Source organism: Leptonotus elevatus, chromosome 3, assembly GCF_054856555.1.
Source record: "Leptonotus elevatus isolate MCC_2025b chromosome 3, RoL_Lele_1.0, whole genome shotgun sequence".
NCBI lineage: Eukaryota > Metazoa > Chordata > Actinopteri > Syngnathiformes > Syngnathidae > Leptonotus > Leptonotus elevatus.
The window spans coordinates 519,819-538,482 of NC_141241.1; the positions used below are offsets into that span (position 1 = coordinate 519,819).

General features: G+C 46.8%; 1 protein-coding gene across 9 annotated transcripts in view; it reads right to left on the minus strand.

The window, feature by feature from the left end:
- The window catches only part of LOC147176525 (mucin-2-like), a 28,779-nt gene extending 10,147 nt beyond the window's left edge, over positions 1-18,632 (minus strand). For 4 of the 9 annotated variants that reach the window (XM_086071793.1, XM_086071792.1, XM_086071791.1 and 1 more), the window contains exons 1-26: positions 18,526-18,632; positions 17,537-17,621; positions 17,353-17,471; positions 16,708-16,930; positions 15,957-16,082; positions 13,502-13,619; positions 13,288-13,429; positions 12,841-12,948; positions 12,481-12,550; positions 12,240-12,377; positions 11,345-11,509; positions 10,190-10,284; positions 9,808-9,934; positions 8,573-8,828; positions 8,364-8,413; positions 7,858-7,964; positions 7,570-7,724; positions 6,996-7,134; positions 6,297-6,410; positions 4,786-4,965; positions 3,378-3,611; positions 3,074-3,230; positions 2,867-2,995; positions 1,876-2,023; positions 1,016-1,059; positions 737-940 (exon numbers count right to left, since the gene is read on the minus strand). In XM_086071793.1, the coding sequence (XP_085927919.1) occupies positions 737-940; positions 1,016-1,059; positions 1,876-2,023; positions 2,867-2,995; positions 3,074-3,230; positions 3,378-3,611; positions 4,786-4,965; positions 6,297-6,410; positions 6,996-7,134; positions 7,570-7,724; positions 7,858-7,964; positions 8,364-8,413; positions 8,573-8,828; positions 9,808-9,934; positions 10,190-10,284; positions 11,345-11,509; positions 12,240-12,377; positions 12,481-12,550; positions 12,841-12,948; positions 13,288-13,429; positions 13,502-13,619; positions 15,957-16,082; positions 16,708-16,930; positions 17,353-17,471; positions 17,537-17,621; positions 18,526-18,612 (3,520 nt within the window). In that variant the 5' untranslated portion in view covers positions 18,613-18,632. Of the gene's footprint in view, positions 1-736; positions 941-1,015; positions 1,060-1,875; positions 2,024-2,866; positions 2,996-3,073; positions 3,231-3,377; positions 3,612-4,785; positions 4,966-6,296; positions 6,411-6,995; positions 7,135-7,569; positions 7,725-7,857; positions 7,965-8,363; positions 8,414-8,572; positions 8,829-9,807; positions 9,935-10,189; positions 10,285-11,344; positions 11,510-12,239; positions 12,378-12,480; positions 12,551-12,840; positions 12,949-13,287; positions 13,430-13,501; positions 13,620-15,956; positions 16,083-16,521; positions 16,679-16,707; positions 16,931-17,352; positions 17,472-17,536; positions 17,622-18,525 lie in introns of those variants that run through there. The other 5 variants (XM_086071794.1, XM_086071796.1, XM_086071795.1 and 2 more) reach the window with 5 other exon arrangements.
- Between the last annotated feature and the right edge of the window lie 32 nt (positions 18,633-18,664).

Below are 18,664 nucleotides of genomic sequence, written 5' to 3' on the forward strand. Positions count from 1 at the left end.
TGAAAAAACGAAAAACTCAAATTCACAAAATAAAATCAAAACAAAAAAGCTTTATTTTAAAACGAAAACTAACACAAAACAAACTAAAACTAACTATTTTTATAGCAAAAATGTCCTTCCTTTTAGTCTTTGGTAATTAATTTAATGCACCTTTGGGGATGATTTTTAATTTTAAGTCGCTTTTTTTTCACCGGAATAAGGACGTTTGAAAGTGTCACACAGAAGTGACGTCATCGAGCAGCGGCCAATAGAAAAGCACCTTCAGATGACGTCGCTCCGAGGCGACCGCCAAACGCAACGCTAGCTAAAGAAATGAGTTACTTTTCTCATTTGAGTATGTTTATTAAATATTGCGCACAAGCAGAGGTGGCAAAACCAGGTCCAGAAAGTAAAAACCCTGCCACAGTTTGGCTTTAACCCCAGGTGCGAGTTAGCTAGCTCCCTAGCTCGCTCCCTGAGTGCTTGTTTACCTGCTAGGGAGCTAGCTAGCTAGTTAGCATCAATGTCTAAAGCCAAACAAATAATACACATAAAAAAAAAAAAGTAATACTGAAACTGAAAGCATTTTTTAAATAACAGCACCCTGAAAACGAATAAAAACGAACAAAATGTATAAAAGAAAAACTCCAAAGGAAACAAACGACAATGAAAATTCCCAAACGATAACGAGGCCGATTTATGACCCGGCAAACGACATCTTGACATCGTTCAACGATCAACCTTTGACTTTTCCTACCTTTTGTTGTCGCCCCCGCCGTGCTGAAGGTAAACGGCGTCGGGTGCGGCGCCGGGCTGGCGGTCGCGGAACACGGCTTGACGTCGCGGCCCACCGTCCCGTTGGCGCGGCACGTGGCCGTGATGCAGTTTCCCAGCCCGTCCGTCGTGTTGTAGATGGCGGCGCCGTAAGCGAAGGTTTCGCCGTTGACCAGACACGAGCATGCTGACATTTGGGACAAAATGGCGGCGAATGAGCGCAATGAACAAAGGTTCCGACGGCGCGCTTTCGGCGACTTACTCTTCACGTTGTAGCTGCACCGCAATCCGGACGACGTGCACAAGCTGTGAGAAACATCAGACAGCGGTTAACATGGCGGGAAAATGTGCTGGTTCTCAAACTGGCAACCCCGCACAAAATAAGCCATCTTTGTTCGCATGGCATTTAGGGGTGTACAAGTTAGTCACGTTGAATCGTCTTTTCTTTCTTTCTTTTTTAATTCGCAAACGTCAAAAATTCATTTCAACTATTTCTATTAGTTTAACAAAAGTATGAAAACCGAGACTTTTTTTTATTGTACATTTCGAACGATGTAAAATTTGTAATACATTTGTAATCATTTGAATTATTATTATCTTATTAAAAAAACAAATTTAAAAGAAAAGATTATTTAAATTTTTTTTTTTAAAGAAAAGATGATTAAAACTTAAAAAACATAATTAAAATATGTATATATATTTTTTTTAAAAAGAACAGATTATTTAAAATAATAATAATCATAATTAAAATTATTATTTTTATTTTTTATAGAAAAGATTATAAAAAATTCGGGGCGTCAGGCGATGACATTTTTTAATCGGAATTAATCGCAGGACTTCACTAGTTAACTCACAATTAATCACACATTTTATATCTGTTCTAAATGTAGAATAAAAAATGTTTTCTAGGATTTCATACTCTTGTTAACACAAATGGATAATTTTTTTTAAACTAATAGAAATAGTTCAAATGAATTTTTGACGTCTATAGCCGTCAATGGCAGCGAATGAGTTAATTGGCGTTATCGGGTCCATGGAAAATGTTCTCCCTGTCCTTGGACACAAAAAGCTTGACAAGCCCCGGTTTGCAGTATATTGGTGTAAAATGGTGGCGAGATATACCAAGTTTGACAATTTTCAGCAGGAACGGCCTGGCCCACGTGGAAATGGCCGCCACGGTTGTCATAGCAACCGCATTGCTCCCACGCCACACACGTCATGCTGTCCTCGTCAAAGTACGGACGACCGGGAGGACACTGAGGGTAACATCCTGAGACAACACGACATTTGCTTATTGTTAGGGATGGGTATCGGTTCACATTTCCAAAATCCATTCGATTCGATTCGATTCGATTCGATTCGATTCACATTGGTTTTCGATTCAGTTGAGGATTTCATGCAGTACCAGTTTTCCTTTGATATGGAAGACATTCTCAGAAGTAGCAATGCTGTCAATAGAAGAAACTTCTTCCTCTTACTTGGTGCATTACTATGATTTTTTTTTATGAATATTTACATTTAAAACTGAATCCTAAGCAGTTACATCAATCATGTATGTTTTATTGAACATGACCTGATCAAAACAATCAATAATAATTGCAATAGTAATTGGAAAAAAAAGAAATTGAAAATTGGAAATAAAAAAGATGAAAATAATCAATAAAATAATACAAAATAATTTAAAATAATTTAAAAATAATTTAAAAAATAATAAAAAATAAATAATTTGAAATTGAGAAAATGGAATCCAATGCAGTTACATTTATTATGTATGTTTTATTGAACATAAATATATAAATTAAAAAGTTAATAAAAAAATAAATATGAAAATATTAATGAAATATAAATATAATTATTAAAATAATAAATAATAACATAATAATAAAAAATACATAATTAAAAGTGGAAAAACTGTCAATATTGACATTTAAAATGGAATCTAATGCAGTTTCATGAATCATGCATGTTTTATTGAACATGATCTGACCAGTATAAAGTATGGATTCATGGTTCCATGAATGGATATTGCGCTATGAAAAGGAACAGCGATTCGATATCGATATTTGGATTTTTGAAACCCACCACATTCCCCCCAAAATGAAAAGACGCGCACCTTCGAGGCCGCCGATGAGGTGCGAGCAACTCCCCGAAGGATTCCTGCAGGTCTTCATGCAGTCGGCGCCGCACGGCTTGTAGTGCCACTCGCAGCCTCCGGGGGCGTTGTAGTAGTCGCAGAAGATGGCTGCAACGGAACACCTGCCGTCAATCGATCAGCTCGCCGTCGATGGACGCCTGCGCCGACGGCCGCCGAAAGACTCACGGCAGAATTTGGGCGTCCTCCATCGGACGCAAGCGCCGGCCTCGCCACAAGCTTTGGCGTAGGCCGCCACCGCCGTGCACAGACACTCGCAGTCGCCACCGCTGTCGCACGCGCACGAGTCACGCACGCACGCGTCGTAGTACGGACCGGGATCCACCTGGGACAAAGTTCAATTGTCTGTTTTTGGAAGTACAAAGTCTTAAAGACGTATTTACGCGCCAGTTCAGACGACGATACTCAAGTAATCCATGGCAGTCCTGCAATCTGGAGGCGTGTCTTATCAAGGTTTCCTCTTTTCAGTTACCCGCAAGTGGCAGGCCTGAAAGGCCACGCCGATGATGACGCCGCACTGCCTCTGCGCCCACGCCGCACGGTACCGGTTGGCGCGGCACGGGTCCGGCGCCGGGACGGCGAGAGCGGCGTCCGGGCAGTCGGACCGCGACGCCCGGCTGTCCCTGAAGTCCGGCTCGCCGGAACGCTCGGCCGGGTCGTTGCGAATGTTTCCGTCGTAGTTGCCGCACAGGCCGCACACCTTGGCCTTGGGGGGGAGAGAAAGAAAAAGCGGGTTCGACTCGGAGGACGGAGACGACGGCCTTCCATTTTGCTGCTTTCGCCACGATTGACATTTATTTGTCTTCCAATGCGACCGCACGATACGCAGTCGCGGTGCAACGCGTCATCGTTGATGGGCGGGCGCTCGGACTCGGGTCCAAAGGTCGGGACGGCCCACGATCCGCGTCCCGGGTTGCTTGTGCTAGGGGCGGAGCTACACGGTGGCCGGGGGCTCTCTGGCCACACCCACACCAAAGGGAACATTTGATTTGTCTTCATGATTAGGATTCTTATTAATAACGTTATCAATTTTAATACGATTGTATTTTTATTGATTGACTTATTTATGATTACTATTGATTATTATTATGACGAACTGTGCGCATTCACAATGGACGCCATTCAGACATGACAAGCTGAAGATACTCAACGTAACGCGCTAAGGCAAACTTCAAAATAAAATACATTGACGGCAATGCAAATTGCTTTCGTCCACTTTTTTTTTGCTGATCCGAAAACGGATCCGATCCGCGGCTCAAATTTGTGATCCGATCCGAACTGTGACTTTCATGATCCGTTGCACCACTAATATACAGTAAAGAAGGGGTGGCCAAGTCGGGTCCTCGAGAGCCCCCGTCCGGCCTGTTTTGCACGTCTCCCTCCTTCAGCGCAGCTGAATCTAATGATCAGCTCATCAACGCGCTTTGCAGAAGCCTGATAACGATCGTCGTCATGAATCTGGTGTGTTAATGGAGAGAAACATAAAAAACAGGCTGCGTAGGTAGGGGCTCTCGAGGACCCAACTTGGCCACCCCTGCGGTAAAGCAATACTTTATGCATTAGTGTGAATTTTAGCTTGCCTTTTGAATCGAATCAAATCAATTTGAATCAAATCGAATCAAATCGAATCCACTGGTAATCAAATTGAATCGATTCAAATGGAATCGAATCTAATCCAACGATAACCGCATTAAATCCACTGGTAATCGAATCGATTGGAATGGAAAAGAATCGAATCGAATCCACCGTCAATCGAATCGATTGGAATGGAAAAGAATCGAATCGAATCCACCGTCAATCGAATCGATTCGAATGGAAAAGAATCGAATCGAATCCACCGTCAATCGAACCGATTGGAATGGAATGGAATGAAATTTGACCTGATAGCGCGGTGCCAGTTTGATGAAGACGGAGGTCTTCTTGTCCCACATGACGACGACTCCCGGTTTGACGGTGACCACCACGTAGACGCCCATCTGGCGCACCTGAGCCGGAAAAAACAGCCGGCGGCTCCGGATGACGTGGAAATGTTCCTCCCTCAGGTGGAATTCTTCATCATCCTGGCGGCGTTTGGACAATCAGACTCGAAAGTGTACAAAAAAACGATTTGACGCCGTCCTTGGAAGTGCTCTTAAAAGGACGCAGCGGTTTTCGTGTTCAAGGCATTGAAAGAAGGACTTTGGACTTAGAGATCATCCAAAAGAAAATTGGGACACAATTTCATCTTTTATCAAAGGAATACTCCAAAGTGTACTCCAACGCGTACTTGAAGTACTTCTCAATTATTTTTCGATTATGCGCCCGCAACCTCAGGAAGAAGAAAACATTTTGCGCCCCCCCAACTTTCTGCCATGACTATAAAAAGTATAAAAATGTGTCTATGAATTATTTTTATTTTTTTTACAGTTACACCTTGTCATAACGTTGCGTATCTTTATACATTCTATTTTATTCTACCGCAGCAAAAACAAATAAATGACTCACTCCAACGTGTCCTTGGATGAACACTTTGAAGTGTTCATTCAAATGTATTTTCAAGAAGTGAACTTGAACGTTGACATGAAAGTCAACTTAATCAAGTCGATCAAGCGTCGACTTTCCAAGGAGGACGTGAACGTGTATTTGAAATCGTGCAAGCCGATATGGTTTTGCCAAGGCTGAGACGGATACCGATTATTCGTAGTCAAGGAGGCCGATAACCGATATTCATTTGCAGTCAGAAAAAATAATCACGTACAAAAAACAAAAACTTTTCTTTTCATTTCAAACAGATAAAGAATTGACATTTTTGTTTCAATAAAAATGATCACAAAAATGTCAGGAAGCTTCCAGGGTCATAAAAAGCATGTTCAGATCAATTAAAACCGATACAAGTAAATAGTTGCCTAAAGTTTTCGACTGTAAATAAAGGTTTTTAAAATGTAACCAAATGGAATCGAATGGAATTCAACATCATTCTTCTTTTTTTTAAATTTGTAAAAATAAAAAGTGTAGGGAAATCCCAATGTCAGCATCATTTTTTTTTTATAAAGGGGAAATTTAAATGAATCCATGAAGTTTCCTGGATGTGACTCAGCGACAAATGCATGCGAATGCAACTCATTTGGGGTTTTCGTCAGGGTTCGTAAAAGGTTACAAAAGATGGCCGCAGACAGTGAAAAATGGTCTGAATCGGTTCAAAATGTCTTCAAAACTGTTTGTGAACGTGTGACCAATGCTGATGAAAACCCCAAATTCGCTACGTTCGCAAGCATTCGCCGCTCAGTGAGATAACAACTTTATCGGCCTTCAGATTCGTAAAAAAAAATCCGATATTTGTCAAAATGCCAGATATCGGCAACGATAATCGGCAATGAATGAATGTGAAAAGTGTTTGTTGCTGATGACGGACCTGCACGAAGATTTTGATGTTCTTGGAGCAGGTGGTGGTCGGCGAGCTTCCGCACGGAACGTTCTCGCTGAGAATCCGGAAGCTTCCCTCCGTCTCGTCGTCTCCGCAGTAGTCCTGCGCGCGCACGTGCGTCATTAACTCGTTCACTGCCATTGACGGCTATAGACGTCAAAAATTCCTTGCAACTATTTCTATTAGTTAAAAAAAATTCCACTTGCGTTAACAAGAGTATGAAAGCCTAGATTATTTTTATTGTACATTTAGAACAGATATAGAATTTGTGATTAATCGTGAGTTAACGAGTCAAGTCATGCGATAATTACAATTTGAAAAAATTATCGCTATAATTTTTCATAATCTTTTCTTCTTTTTTTTTAAATAAGATTTTTTTTAAAGAAAATATTATTTAAAAAAAAAAGATTATTAATTTTTTTAAAGATTATTAAAAATTATTATTACTTTTAATTAAAATTTAGGGGCGTCAGGCTTTGCATGACTTCACTAGTTAACTCACGATTAATCACAAATTTGACATGTTTTAATGTACAATAAAAACAATTGTAGGTTTTCATCCCCTTGTTAACAAAAGTGGGAAAATGTTAAACTCATAGAAAGAGTTAAATGAATTTTTGACGTCTATAGTCGTCAATGGCAGTGAATGAATGAACAGGCAATTGTCATATTTTGCGTGTGTGTTACCTGCACGAGCGTGTGTTCGCACTGCCCGCGCAAGTCGAACCTCTTGCCGTCAAAGGTGATGTGATGCCCGTCGCCGTAGATAGCGCACACGCCGTCGCACGCTTTGCTCGTGCACGTGAACTTTCTGCCTGTGCACGTGCTGCACTCACGCACACATAAACTTAGCCAGCAGGGGCCCCCAGAGGGCCAACACATTTGACACAAAGCGCAGATCCTTCACATTAGCAGTGCAGCAACGATAATTGACCGGCCGCTGTTTTGTTTTCTTAAAAAACAAACAAATATAAATGTAAATATATATATATATAGTTAGGTGTTATTAAAAAAAAGACCAGGCGTAAGGTGTTGTTTATAAATGACCATGTATAGTCAGGCGTTTAAAAATAAACAAAAGGCTTTTTTTTTTTTTTTTACGACGTCACGTAGTAAAGCAATTTTAAAAACGTGACCTTTTAAAGTAAGCCTTTTATTATTAAAAATAAAGAAACGTCGCTCGAAGAAATCCAAACATGATTTTCATGCACGCTGATTTCAAAGTCGAGCAAAGGAAAGCTCCAAATGGGACGGAACCCACCAGGTGTTGCAGTCCACCTGCAGGACCTGTCCGGGCTGGTAGGCGTGGCCGTTGTGGACGCACGGACATTTGCTGGCTTGGATGCAGCCCCCCAGCCCGTCCGACACCAGACCCTCGGGACACGCGCACCCTGACACGCAGCCGCCGCCGCCGATCTGTCCGGAAAGAAGCGGCGAAAGAAAGTCTTAGAAGTCTTTGTCTTCCGTGCGTGCCGACGTGCGTGCGTGCCGACGTGCGTGCGTGCCGACGTGCGTGCGTGCCGACGTGCGTGCGTGCGTGCCGACTTACGCATGCCATGTCCAGGGTGGCGCAGCTGCTCTCGCATTCGGTCCCGGTAAAGCCCGGGGGGGCCGCTGAACAATCCAAGTAGACTTTGGGGGCCGCGCACTCGTGAGCTGCGTCGTCACGACACGAAACAAGATTTCCAAAAATTCAAACTCGTATGCAAGAAATGCCAAAATTCATACAGTAATATTTGTACAGAAGACGATTCGGGCCAGCGAAGAGAGAAAAAAAAGCTTGGCGGGATTCGGATTTTGGTCTTGAAAGTGGGAATTCCGAGACGAAAGTGAGAATCCTGCCAAACTTTTTTTCTCTCTTCGCTGGCCCGAATCGTCTTCCATATTCATCATTAATGCCGTTAAACATCATAAATATTGGACCATCAAATCCGCATATCTCGATCCATGACAAATAATAATCGAATAATGTTGAAATAAATAAATAAATGCCCTACACTGTGTCAGAACACTAAAACGGAACAAACGTGTGTGCGTGTTTGCGTGTGTACCTACCGGGTGCATTTGCTACTCCGGGGCAGCGGAGGGCGCCACTTCTGCAGATGCTGAAAGTGGCAGAAAGTCAAGGAGGAGAAGACGCTTTGGCCAAAATGACTTCAAAGTACGTGCGACATTTGCAAGCTGTGATCCGTCACTAAATAAAAACGCTCGTGGTCGCCATGGCGACAACCCATCGGTCCCGAGGATGCGAGCAACGGGCTTACCATGCGCATCCCAGGCGGCTGGCGGTCTGTCCGGGCGGGACGACGTCGCCGTCCAGGTGACACGGGCACTGCGCGGCGGCCACGCAGCGTCCGCTCCCGTCCATGTAGCTTCCCTCGGCACAGCCGCATCCGTCCACCGCCGCCGTCTGCGCGCGGCACGCGTGGTCCGGCCCGCCGCCGAGCGAGCGGCACGTGCGGCCGCAGCTGCTCATGTTGTAGCCGTACACCGTGCCGGCCGGGCACGAGGACAGGTGGCCTGCCGCGCAAGGTGCGACAACACCTTTACGTCCTTGGCGCCGATCTGGCCGCTCGGCCGAACGTGGTCAGCTTTTAGCTTAGCCATTAGCTTCGCATGCAAACGCTAACATGCTCGAGCTGTGCCGTCCGTCCGCGTGGCACGCTACTCGACAGGGATGTAACGATAACGTCGATATCGTGATATCGCCATTTTAAAAGTGCCTCAATATCGTCGTCAAGGTTGATTTCCTTTTTTATTCATGAGAAATGTTTTCTCCTGTGTGTGTTTTATAGCATATAACATTGCATGTTTTTGTTTCTCATATTTTTTATTTATCATATATTTTCATTTTTTTTATTCATTAATATTTTTTTCCAGTGAATATTTGGTGTCATATTTTGATAGAAATGTTCGCCTATTTGCAATTATTACTGATATTTGCAATTGCGGTTTTAAACAAAAATGTATTTAAAAATCATATATTGAATATTTAGCTGCTATTCAGTGTTTTGAGTTTGCTTATTGACGTGAAAGCAAACGAATGTTGGGCCACAACAACTCTCGTCGTGAAAAACAATTTTTGCATTCTTTCTCTTTTGACTCTTTTGATGAGACTTGCCGTTGTCAAACTGTTCAATAATAGCGTGTGCGTAACTCATCAGAATAATCACTCATAATAATATATTTAATCCTATTTTTTTGTACGAGCTCTTTTTTTTTTTTACAATATTGTGATCTTTTTTTAGTACCGCAATATCGTGATAATGATCGTATCGTGTTTGGATATCGTTACATCCCTAGTACTCAAGCTATTAGCTTAGCAATTAGCTCAACATGCTATAGCTAACATGCTAAATAAGTCTCAGCGCTAAGTACCAATTTAGCAACCTTGGCCTAACGTAGCCTAGCATTTGCTATTTTGCCTGGTATGATGATTTCGTATTGATATTTTTGGAATCGTCTCGCGTTAGCGTCCCCGGATGGTGCGTTCACTGACCGCAGAGGTTGTTCCTCCAGCCGCTGATCTGGATTCCCGCTGCAGAGCACGCGTACACGTAGGCGGACACGGCGGCGCACATGCACGACTCGCTTTCCTCGCACGTGCAGGCGTCGTACATGCAGTTCTGCGTGCGAAAAGCATCGTCAGCGGCGCCGTAGCGGCGTCGGCGGTATTGCGTCATCGTCGGCGGTATTGCGTCGTCGTCGTCGTCGGTATTGCGTCGTCGTCGTCGGTATTGCGTCATTGTCGGTGGTATTGCGTCATCGTCGTCGGTATTGCGTCATCATCGGCGGTATTGCGTCATCGTTGTCGGTATTGCGTCGTCGTCGGCGCGGTCGCCATGGCGTGCCGGTTTGCGCGGTGACGAGCGCCCACTCACGTCTTTGAAGGTGTCCGGACTGACGAGCGCGTGGCAAGCGGCGAAGGCTGAACTGGCGTCCGTCAGTTTGGCGCACCAAAACTGCGCGTAGCTGTCTGCGAGCAACAAACATCATCGTTATCGGGACGGTTTCGTGTTGGAGTTGAAATCATGCCAAAAGCCGGCAAACACACAAAACGGGATGGACGCGCACCCGAGCAGTTCGCAAACAAAATCTGTGGGTTTTGTAAACACAAAACGTCCTCACAAACGAATGCCTGACCTTCAATTACAAAAAAGATCTTTCTGTCATTCTGGGTGTGAAGAATTGCCGGACCCAAATGCGGCGAAACGGGAAAGAAGGTGATGTGAGGAACAGGGTGAGAAGACCGGGACTGGGCGGGACGTGAGAGGACCGGTCGCCATGACTGGCCTGGACGAGAGGAGGACCGGTCGCCTTGACTGGCCTGGACGTGAGAGGACCGGTCGCCATGACTGGCCTGGACGAGAGGAGGACCGGTCGCCTTGACTGGCCTGGACGTGAGAGGACCGGTCGCCTTGACTGGCCTGGACGAGAGGAGGACCGGTCGCATTGACTGGCCTGGATGTGAGGAGGACCGGTCGCCTTGACTGGCCTGAACGAGAGGAGGACCGGTCGCCTTGACTGGCCTGGACGTGAGAGGACCGGTCGCCTTGACTGGCCTGGACGAGAGGAGGACCGGTCGCATTGACTGGCCTGGATGTGAGAGGACCGGTCGCCTTGACTGGCCTGGACGAGAGGAGGACCGGTCGCCTTGACTGGCCTGGACGTGAGAGGACCGGTCGCCTTGACTGGCCTGGACGAGAGGAGGACCGGTCGCATTGACTGGCCTGGATGTGAGAGGACCGGTCGCCTTGACTGGCCTGGACGAGAGGAGGACCGGTCGCCTTGACTGGCCTGGACGTGAGAGGACCGGTCGCCTTGACTGGCCTGGACGTGAGAGGACCGGTCGCCTTGACTGGCCTGGACGAGAGGAGGCTGCTCGCCATGAATACTTTTGTGTTTCTTTGCGTAGAACAAAATGCATTCGTTTTGAATGATGTTTTTGTTTTTGCAGATTTTGTTTGCGAGTTGCCGGCCGTGACTAAATCGCATTTTGCGTCTTTGAACGTGATTTGAACGTCGGCCTCTCTCACCCTTGCTGATGCCGTGAGCGCACGGGTGTCCGAAGCGCGTGCGCACGTCGGGGCAGCCGGCTCGGCTTTTCCACGCGTTGGCGAAGGCGGCGGCGGCGCCCTCCACAAGACCGCTCGGCACGCCAAAGTCGTCGCTCATCACGTCGTTGAAGTTGCCGCACAAACCTGTGGAACGCGCACTTTTCACCCATGCATCCATTTTCTTAAGCGCTTGTCCTCAACTGGTTGCCGGCCAATCGCAGGTCTCCGTCCATTGAGTTGGAATTTTTCAAGCAAATTTGCTGAAAATTTCAGAAACTGACGTTTCCATCTGTTGTTCTTTTGCCAATCTTGAGACTCCGCCGCTGTAGGTGGCGCTATACACCATAGAGATGTGCTCCACCAGTCATTTAAAAAGATGAAGAAGAAAAGCAGGAAGTGGCTGCGCCGCGCGATGACGTCGCATGCGTTTTCTTTTGCAAGTCTTGATCAACCGCAGCGTTTCGTTGCTGTTTTCATTTGTCATCTTCAGTGGAAAAAAATGGCTTTTAAAGTTCGTAATTGTTCATGAAAAAGAACAAAGTTATCAAATTAATTCTGGACAAAATATGAACTGGGCTCAATGAGTCAATTGTCCCTTCAACATTCAAGCGCACTTTAAAGAATGCGTTCAAATAAACATTTAAGTTCACTTTGAAGTACGCATTCAAGCTAACGTTGGAGAGCACTTCAAAGTATGCAACCTCGTAGCCTTTGCAGCGCCCTTGAACGTGCCATTTAAGGTCAACTTTGAAACACACATTCAGATACACAAACGTTGACTGGAAATGCACATTTTCAAGCACGCTCGAAAGTACGCTGCGCAACTCGAGCGCACTGCGGCAACATTCTTGCTTTAGGTTGCGGACGTACGCACCTGATGCGGTTCCTTTGAGCCAAGCGGGCGCGGACAGGAAGAGTTGCATGATGGGAGAAATCTGCAGCATGAGCTTGAGACCCGACTCGGCGCTGACCGACACGTAGAAGGACGACGGGCGGGAGATGCTCACCTCCGCTGCCGCCACAAATCACAACAATGAGGCGGGACGGTCCTGATGCTGCGTCGAGGCGACTTTGGCGTCCGCGGCGGCGTCACCGAAGCGGCGGAGGAAACTCACGTGTGAAGAGCGGAAGCTGGGAAAGGATGTTGTTGACAAACACCTGACCGGAAGCGTGAACCTTGACCACCTGGCGGTGGGGGGGGGGGGGGGGGGGCAGATGCAAAGGGCAGCATTTAAGCGGTTGACGGTCGCCAAGGTGACAAAACATCAGTCAAGCTTCGGCGACCCGTCCTTTTACACCCAGTCCGGTCGCCGCGACCAATCCTCTCGCGTCCAGCCCAGTCACGGCAACCGGCCTACTCTCGTCCAGTCGTGGCGACCAGTCAGTGACAAAACATCAACGCAAAGATTGTTTGCAGTCACCGTGGTGACAAACAGAAACCATCCGCATTAAAGCGACCCGGCGGGTTGACGTACCACAGAGTTGCCGTTCAGGGCCAGCGTGACCGCCCTGAGGCAAGTCCCGGCGTCCGCTCGACCACATTGGACCAGATCCACCAACACCGTGAACGACGAGCCGTTACTCTGAGGAAAAAGGAGACGCCGCGTTCCAGTACACTTGAAAGTACGCATTCAAGCAGAGTACACGTTCAAGTATGCGCTTCCACGCACTTTCACATTCTCACCACAGGAGGTCTCCTAGTATGCAATCAGTTACACTTTCAAGTACACGTTCAAGCACACTTGTCATGCGTGTCCAGTACAGGTTCAAGTACACTTGAAAGTACGCATTCGCATACATTTTTTAAGCGTACATTGAAGTGTGCATCCACGTACTTTAAAGATCGCATACTCGCAAATGTATCAAAAGCTCGCATCCTTTCTAGCGCACACTTGATAGTACACGTTGAAGGCATACGCTACCTTGGCGAGCACGTACGAGCAGTCGCCGTGGAAAGTGTAGACTTTGCCGTCAAAGGTGTTGATGTGAGCTCCGCCCACCAGGGAGCAGCTTCCCGGGCAGTCGTCATTCTCCGCGCACTTCCAGCGGCCGCTCGCGCACACGCTGGGTCACGCGACAAACGGCGCGGATCGATCGATTGATTGATTGACACGTGTGTGCGTGTGCGCGTGGTACCATGATCTGCAGTTGTGCGAGAAGGTGCGGCCGGCCGGGTACACCTGCTGGTTCCGGAAACAAGGACACTGACGGACGGCCACGCAGCCCGAGTGGCCGATGTCGTCCAGCACCGTTCCTGGGGGCGCACATGACCACATCGTCATCATCGTCATCGTCTTCGTCGCCGTCTTCGTCATCGTCTTCGTCATCGTCGTCGTCATCATCGTCTTCGTCATTGTCATCGTCGTCGTCGCCGTCGTCGTCATCGTCTTCGTCATCGTCATCATCGTCATCGTCTTCGTCGCCGTCTTCGTCGTCGTCGTCATCGTCTTCGTCGTCATCATCGTCTTCGTCGTCATCTTCGTCTTCATCATCGTCATCATCGTCATCATCGTCTTCATCGTCATCGTTGTCTTCGTCATCGTCATCATCATCATCGTCATCATCGTCATCGTCTTCGTCGCCGTCTTCGTCGTCGTCGTCATCGTCTTCGTCGTCATCATCGTCTTCGTCGTCATCTTCGTCTTCATCATCGTCATCATCATCATCATCGTCTTCATCGTCATCGTTGTCTTCGTCATCGTCATCATCGTCATCATCATCATCATCGTCTTCATCGTCATCGTTGTCTTCGTCATCGTCATCATCGTCATCATCGTCATCGTCTTCGTCGTCGTCATCATCGTCTTCGTCGCCGTCTTCGTCGTCATCGTCTTCGTCGTCATCATCGTCTTCGTCGTCATCTTCGTCATCATCGTCATCGTCATCATCGTCTTCATCGTCATCGTTGTCTTCGTCATCGTCATCATCGTCGTCGTCTTCGTCGTCATCATCGTCATCGTCGTCTTCGTCATCGTCATCATCGTCATCGTCGTCTTCGTCATCATCGTCATCATCATCTTCGTCATCATCGTCATCGTCATCGTCGTCTTCGTCATCGTCGTCATCGTCGTCTTCGTCATCATCGTCTTCGTCGTCATCTTCGTCATCATCGTCATCGTCATCATCGTCTTCATCGTCATCGTTGTCTTCGTCATCGTCATCATCGTCGTCGTCGTCATCGTCTTCGTCGTCATCATCGTCATCGTCGTCATCGTCATCATCGTCATCGTCGTCTTCATCATCATCGTCATCATCATCATCATCTTCGTCATCATTGTCATCGTCGTCTTCGTCATCGTCGTCATCGTCGTCTTCGTCATCATCGTCATCGTCATCATCGTCTTCATCGTCATCGTTGTCTTCGTCATCATCGTCGTCGTCGTCATCGTCTTCGTCGTCATCATCGTCATCGTCGTCTTCGTCATCGTCATCATCGTCATCGTCGTCTTCGTCATCATCGTCATCATCATCATCATCTTCGTCATCATTGTCATCGTCATCGTCGTCATCGTCGTCTTCGTCATCATCGTCATCGTCGTCATCGTCATCATCGAAATACTTTCCAGTACACTTTCAAGCGTTACACCACAGAGAGAGTTGACACTTTTCGTCAAACTTTTGGACCGGTGTGACGTCACTTCCTGCTCCGCCCCTAACTTCCGGCCTAAGTTCCGCCCCTTCACTTCTGGTACGTACCGTCCAGACGTGTCTGAACATGTCCCAACAAGTCCTAGCAATGGATGGATGATGTCATTTTGACCCCGCCCACCCAAATATGGACTTCCTATGACGTCATACTTCCGGTTTGAACAAGTTGGGACATGCCCTCGCAATAGACGGTTGATGTCATCATGACCCCGCCCCTATGTCCCCCCCCCCCCCCCCGATTCGGATTTAATATAAGGAAGTCAACTTGTCACGACAAATTCAAGTCCACATTCAAGTTCACTTTAGAGAACAGGTTCGAGGACGCATTCAAGCACATCCTCACATGCACATCAAGTACACATTGAAGCAAGTTCAAAGACACAAAGTATTCATTCACGCACACGTTGAACTCATTTGCTCCCAAAAAATGCTTTAAGTGTCCCAAAAAACGTATTTTTATGTTTTTGGATATGCTAGAACATACAGAAAGCTTTGATTTGGCCTCTGAACTGAAGAGAACGCTTAAAGCAAGGGTAGTTATCACAGAAACGGCCAGCAGGTGGCAACAGAGTACAAGAGATCAACAAGGGCCATGTTACAAAAAAGGCTTTTCCCCTCCAGTGTTTTCAACTGATTTGTGAATTATGATGAAACTTAGCTAATGCTAATGCTAATTGTTGCAAAATGGAAGCAGACAGAAATATGCTTTTTTTTCCTGATGATAGAAGAGACTCATCTTTTTTCTTTGCTAGGTTCCATGTTTTAATAACAATAGAACACAATATTCTGTGGGCCTTGCAAAATCAGTCCAAATCCAGTCAAACAGCGGGGAGCGAAGGGGGTTGCTTCAGTCAAAATGCCTGCCAGTCAATGAGTTAAGCACATTCCCCTTTCAAGTACACGTTCAAGTGTACGTTAGAGATTGAAGTACGCGTGTACGTACCGGGGGGGCACATGCACGCGTCGTGGCATTGTGTGTCGCAGGTTCGGCTGGCACGAGGGTTGCTGCAGCTGTCCGGACAGGAGGGGGCGCACTCCGCAAACGACATGCCGGACGGGCACTGCCGGTCTGAAAGAAACAAAACCGGTTGGGTCTGGTTTCACACCACACCAGCAACCCTCACCGCAGGTGGCAAAACCAGGTCCACAAAGTCAAAACCCTGCCGCAGTTTGGCTTTAGCCCCAGGTGCTCGTTTACCTGCTGGGGAGCTAGCTAGCTAGCATCAGGGGCTAAAGCCAAACCGTGGCAGGGTTTTCACTTTCTTTAAAAAAAAAGGGGGGGGGTTAATTTCTAAGTGCAAGCTAGCTAGCTCCCTAGCTAGCTAGCTAGCTAGCCATGGTGCTTGTTTACCTGCTAGGGAGCTAGCTAACTAGCATCAGGGGCTAAAGCCGAACCGTGGCAGGGTTTTCACTTTCTTTAAAAAAAAAAAGGGGGGGGGGTTTAATTTCTAAGTGCAAGCTAGCTAGCTCGCTAGCTCGCTAGCTAGCTAGCCATGGTGCTCGTTTACCTGCTAGGGAGCTAGCTGGCTAGCATCAGGGGCTAAAGCCAAACCGTGGCAGGGTTTTCACTTTCTGGACTTGGATTTGCCGCCTCTGACATTAACGCTGCTTGCGGTCGCCATGACAACAACCGCTTGGTTGCCATGGCGACAACAAAAGCCCTCCGCACTCGGCAGTCACGGCGAGCGACTCACGGCAGAAGGAGGCGTTCCTCCACCTTCCCGGCGCTCCTCCCGCGCGGACGCACCGTCGCGAGAACTCCGACAGGCTTTGGCAGACCGCCGTCAGGGCGCGCCAACCCTCGTGGGCGGGCGCGTGGCAGGCGTCGGACGCGCACGCGCGCACGAAGGCGTCCGTTTCCACCAGATGGTGACAGCTGCTGAACGCCGCCATCGTCAACATCTGCGCGCACAACTCCTGGAAACAACGACGACGACAACTCCGTCAACTCAGAAATGGCCCTTTGACAGGAAAGGGCGTGGCCTGCTGCATCGCCATGGCAACTGATGATTGTTCCTGCAGGGGCGGAGCTACATGGGGGCAACCAGTTCAAAGTGTACCCCGCCTACTGAGGAAATGCGATTAAGAAAATGGATGGATGGATTTTATTATTTATTTATTCATGATCATTATTGTTAATGTTATTAATTTGATTATTATTGTTTTTATATTTACTCTTATTTACAATGCGAGGACTCGTCGCAGGCCTCGTATTAATCGTGTTTTTTGTACGATTATGCCAATTTTGTAATCGTGGAGGGTAACAATCAAAATCGTCATTGAATTTCGATTAATCGCACTCTGGAAAGTCGATAAGAAAAGAAAATCCGAGTGCTGACCTTGCCGGCGCAGTCGTGACGGCTTTGCGGCTCATCCGGCTCTTCGCTCCGCTCGCACGTCTCCGCCGGTCCGCTGACTTTGTGGCGTTCGGCGTAATCGGCGACGGACAGCGGCACTCCTGCACGCCGGCGCATCCGACGTCAGCGCTAGAAATTGCGCAAGTGGCTTTTTTGTGTCGCTCACCGTTCTCCGTAAATTCGTCGTCAACGCCGTCAAAGTTTCCACAAAGGCCGCAAACCGAACCTTTGTACTTGCTGGCAATCTCAATCTGAAACACACGCAACGACATCATCGGCACATTTTGTTTTGCAGCCATCACGTCCGTTGAAAACAATTTCAGTTTTTGATTCCAAATGTATCTTCATTTTGCATTTTCATTCTAAAATGGCGTCATGGAAGTGTATGACATCTTTTGTAGCGATTTTTTTAAAGTTACATCATTTGTTCAGTAACTTTGCTTTTCAATAATGGAAGACAAGTATACGATTCATTTTAATGACTTGGGCCCGACCGATTAATCAACCTCCAATTATAATCGGCCGATTATTGCCCTTCAAACATCAGACAAAACGAATCGGCCGATTCGTTTCCCCTTAAAACGTTATCATCGAAGAAAGCCAAAGTTTCTGATGCTGTGAAAGTACCCTGAATGCACCATTTGCTTGCGTAGCATTAGCCACTAGCAAGTGTGTAGCGTATCTTTTATGGAGGTGCAAAATCCAGGTAATAATCGTAAAATCTCTGCCACAGTTTGGCTTTAGCCCCAGATGCTAGCTAGCTAGCTAGCATCTGGGGCTAAAGCCAAACTGTGGCAGGGTTTTGACTTTCTGGACCTGGATTTGCCACCTCTGCTTGTGCGCAATAGCGCTAATGCTAAAAGTGAAGGGAAAATCCCATTCAAATGCTAGCAAGAAGTTAGCATCAACTTTGGGAGTGTTTTTCCTTCAAATAATGAATATTCACACACAAATACTGTGGAAACACAATTTTTTGCATTAAATATACGTCTTTAAATAATCGGCAGATTCGTTGGTAATCGGTATTTTTTTCTGCCCAAAAAATGCACCTTTTCAACTTGGAAGTACACGTTTTACACATTCAAGTATACTTTGAAGCACGCATTGAAGTTGACTTGAAAATAAGGTTGAATGCGCGTGCGTGCGTGAACGTACGTTGAGGGCGTCGCCCAGGTTCCAGACAACTGTCATTCCAAGTTTGGCCTTGACGAGGACGCCGGATGAACTTTTCTTGATCGTCATTGCCGGCTGCACAACAGGAAGTGACACGCTGCGCACACACAGACAAACCTTT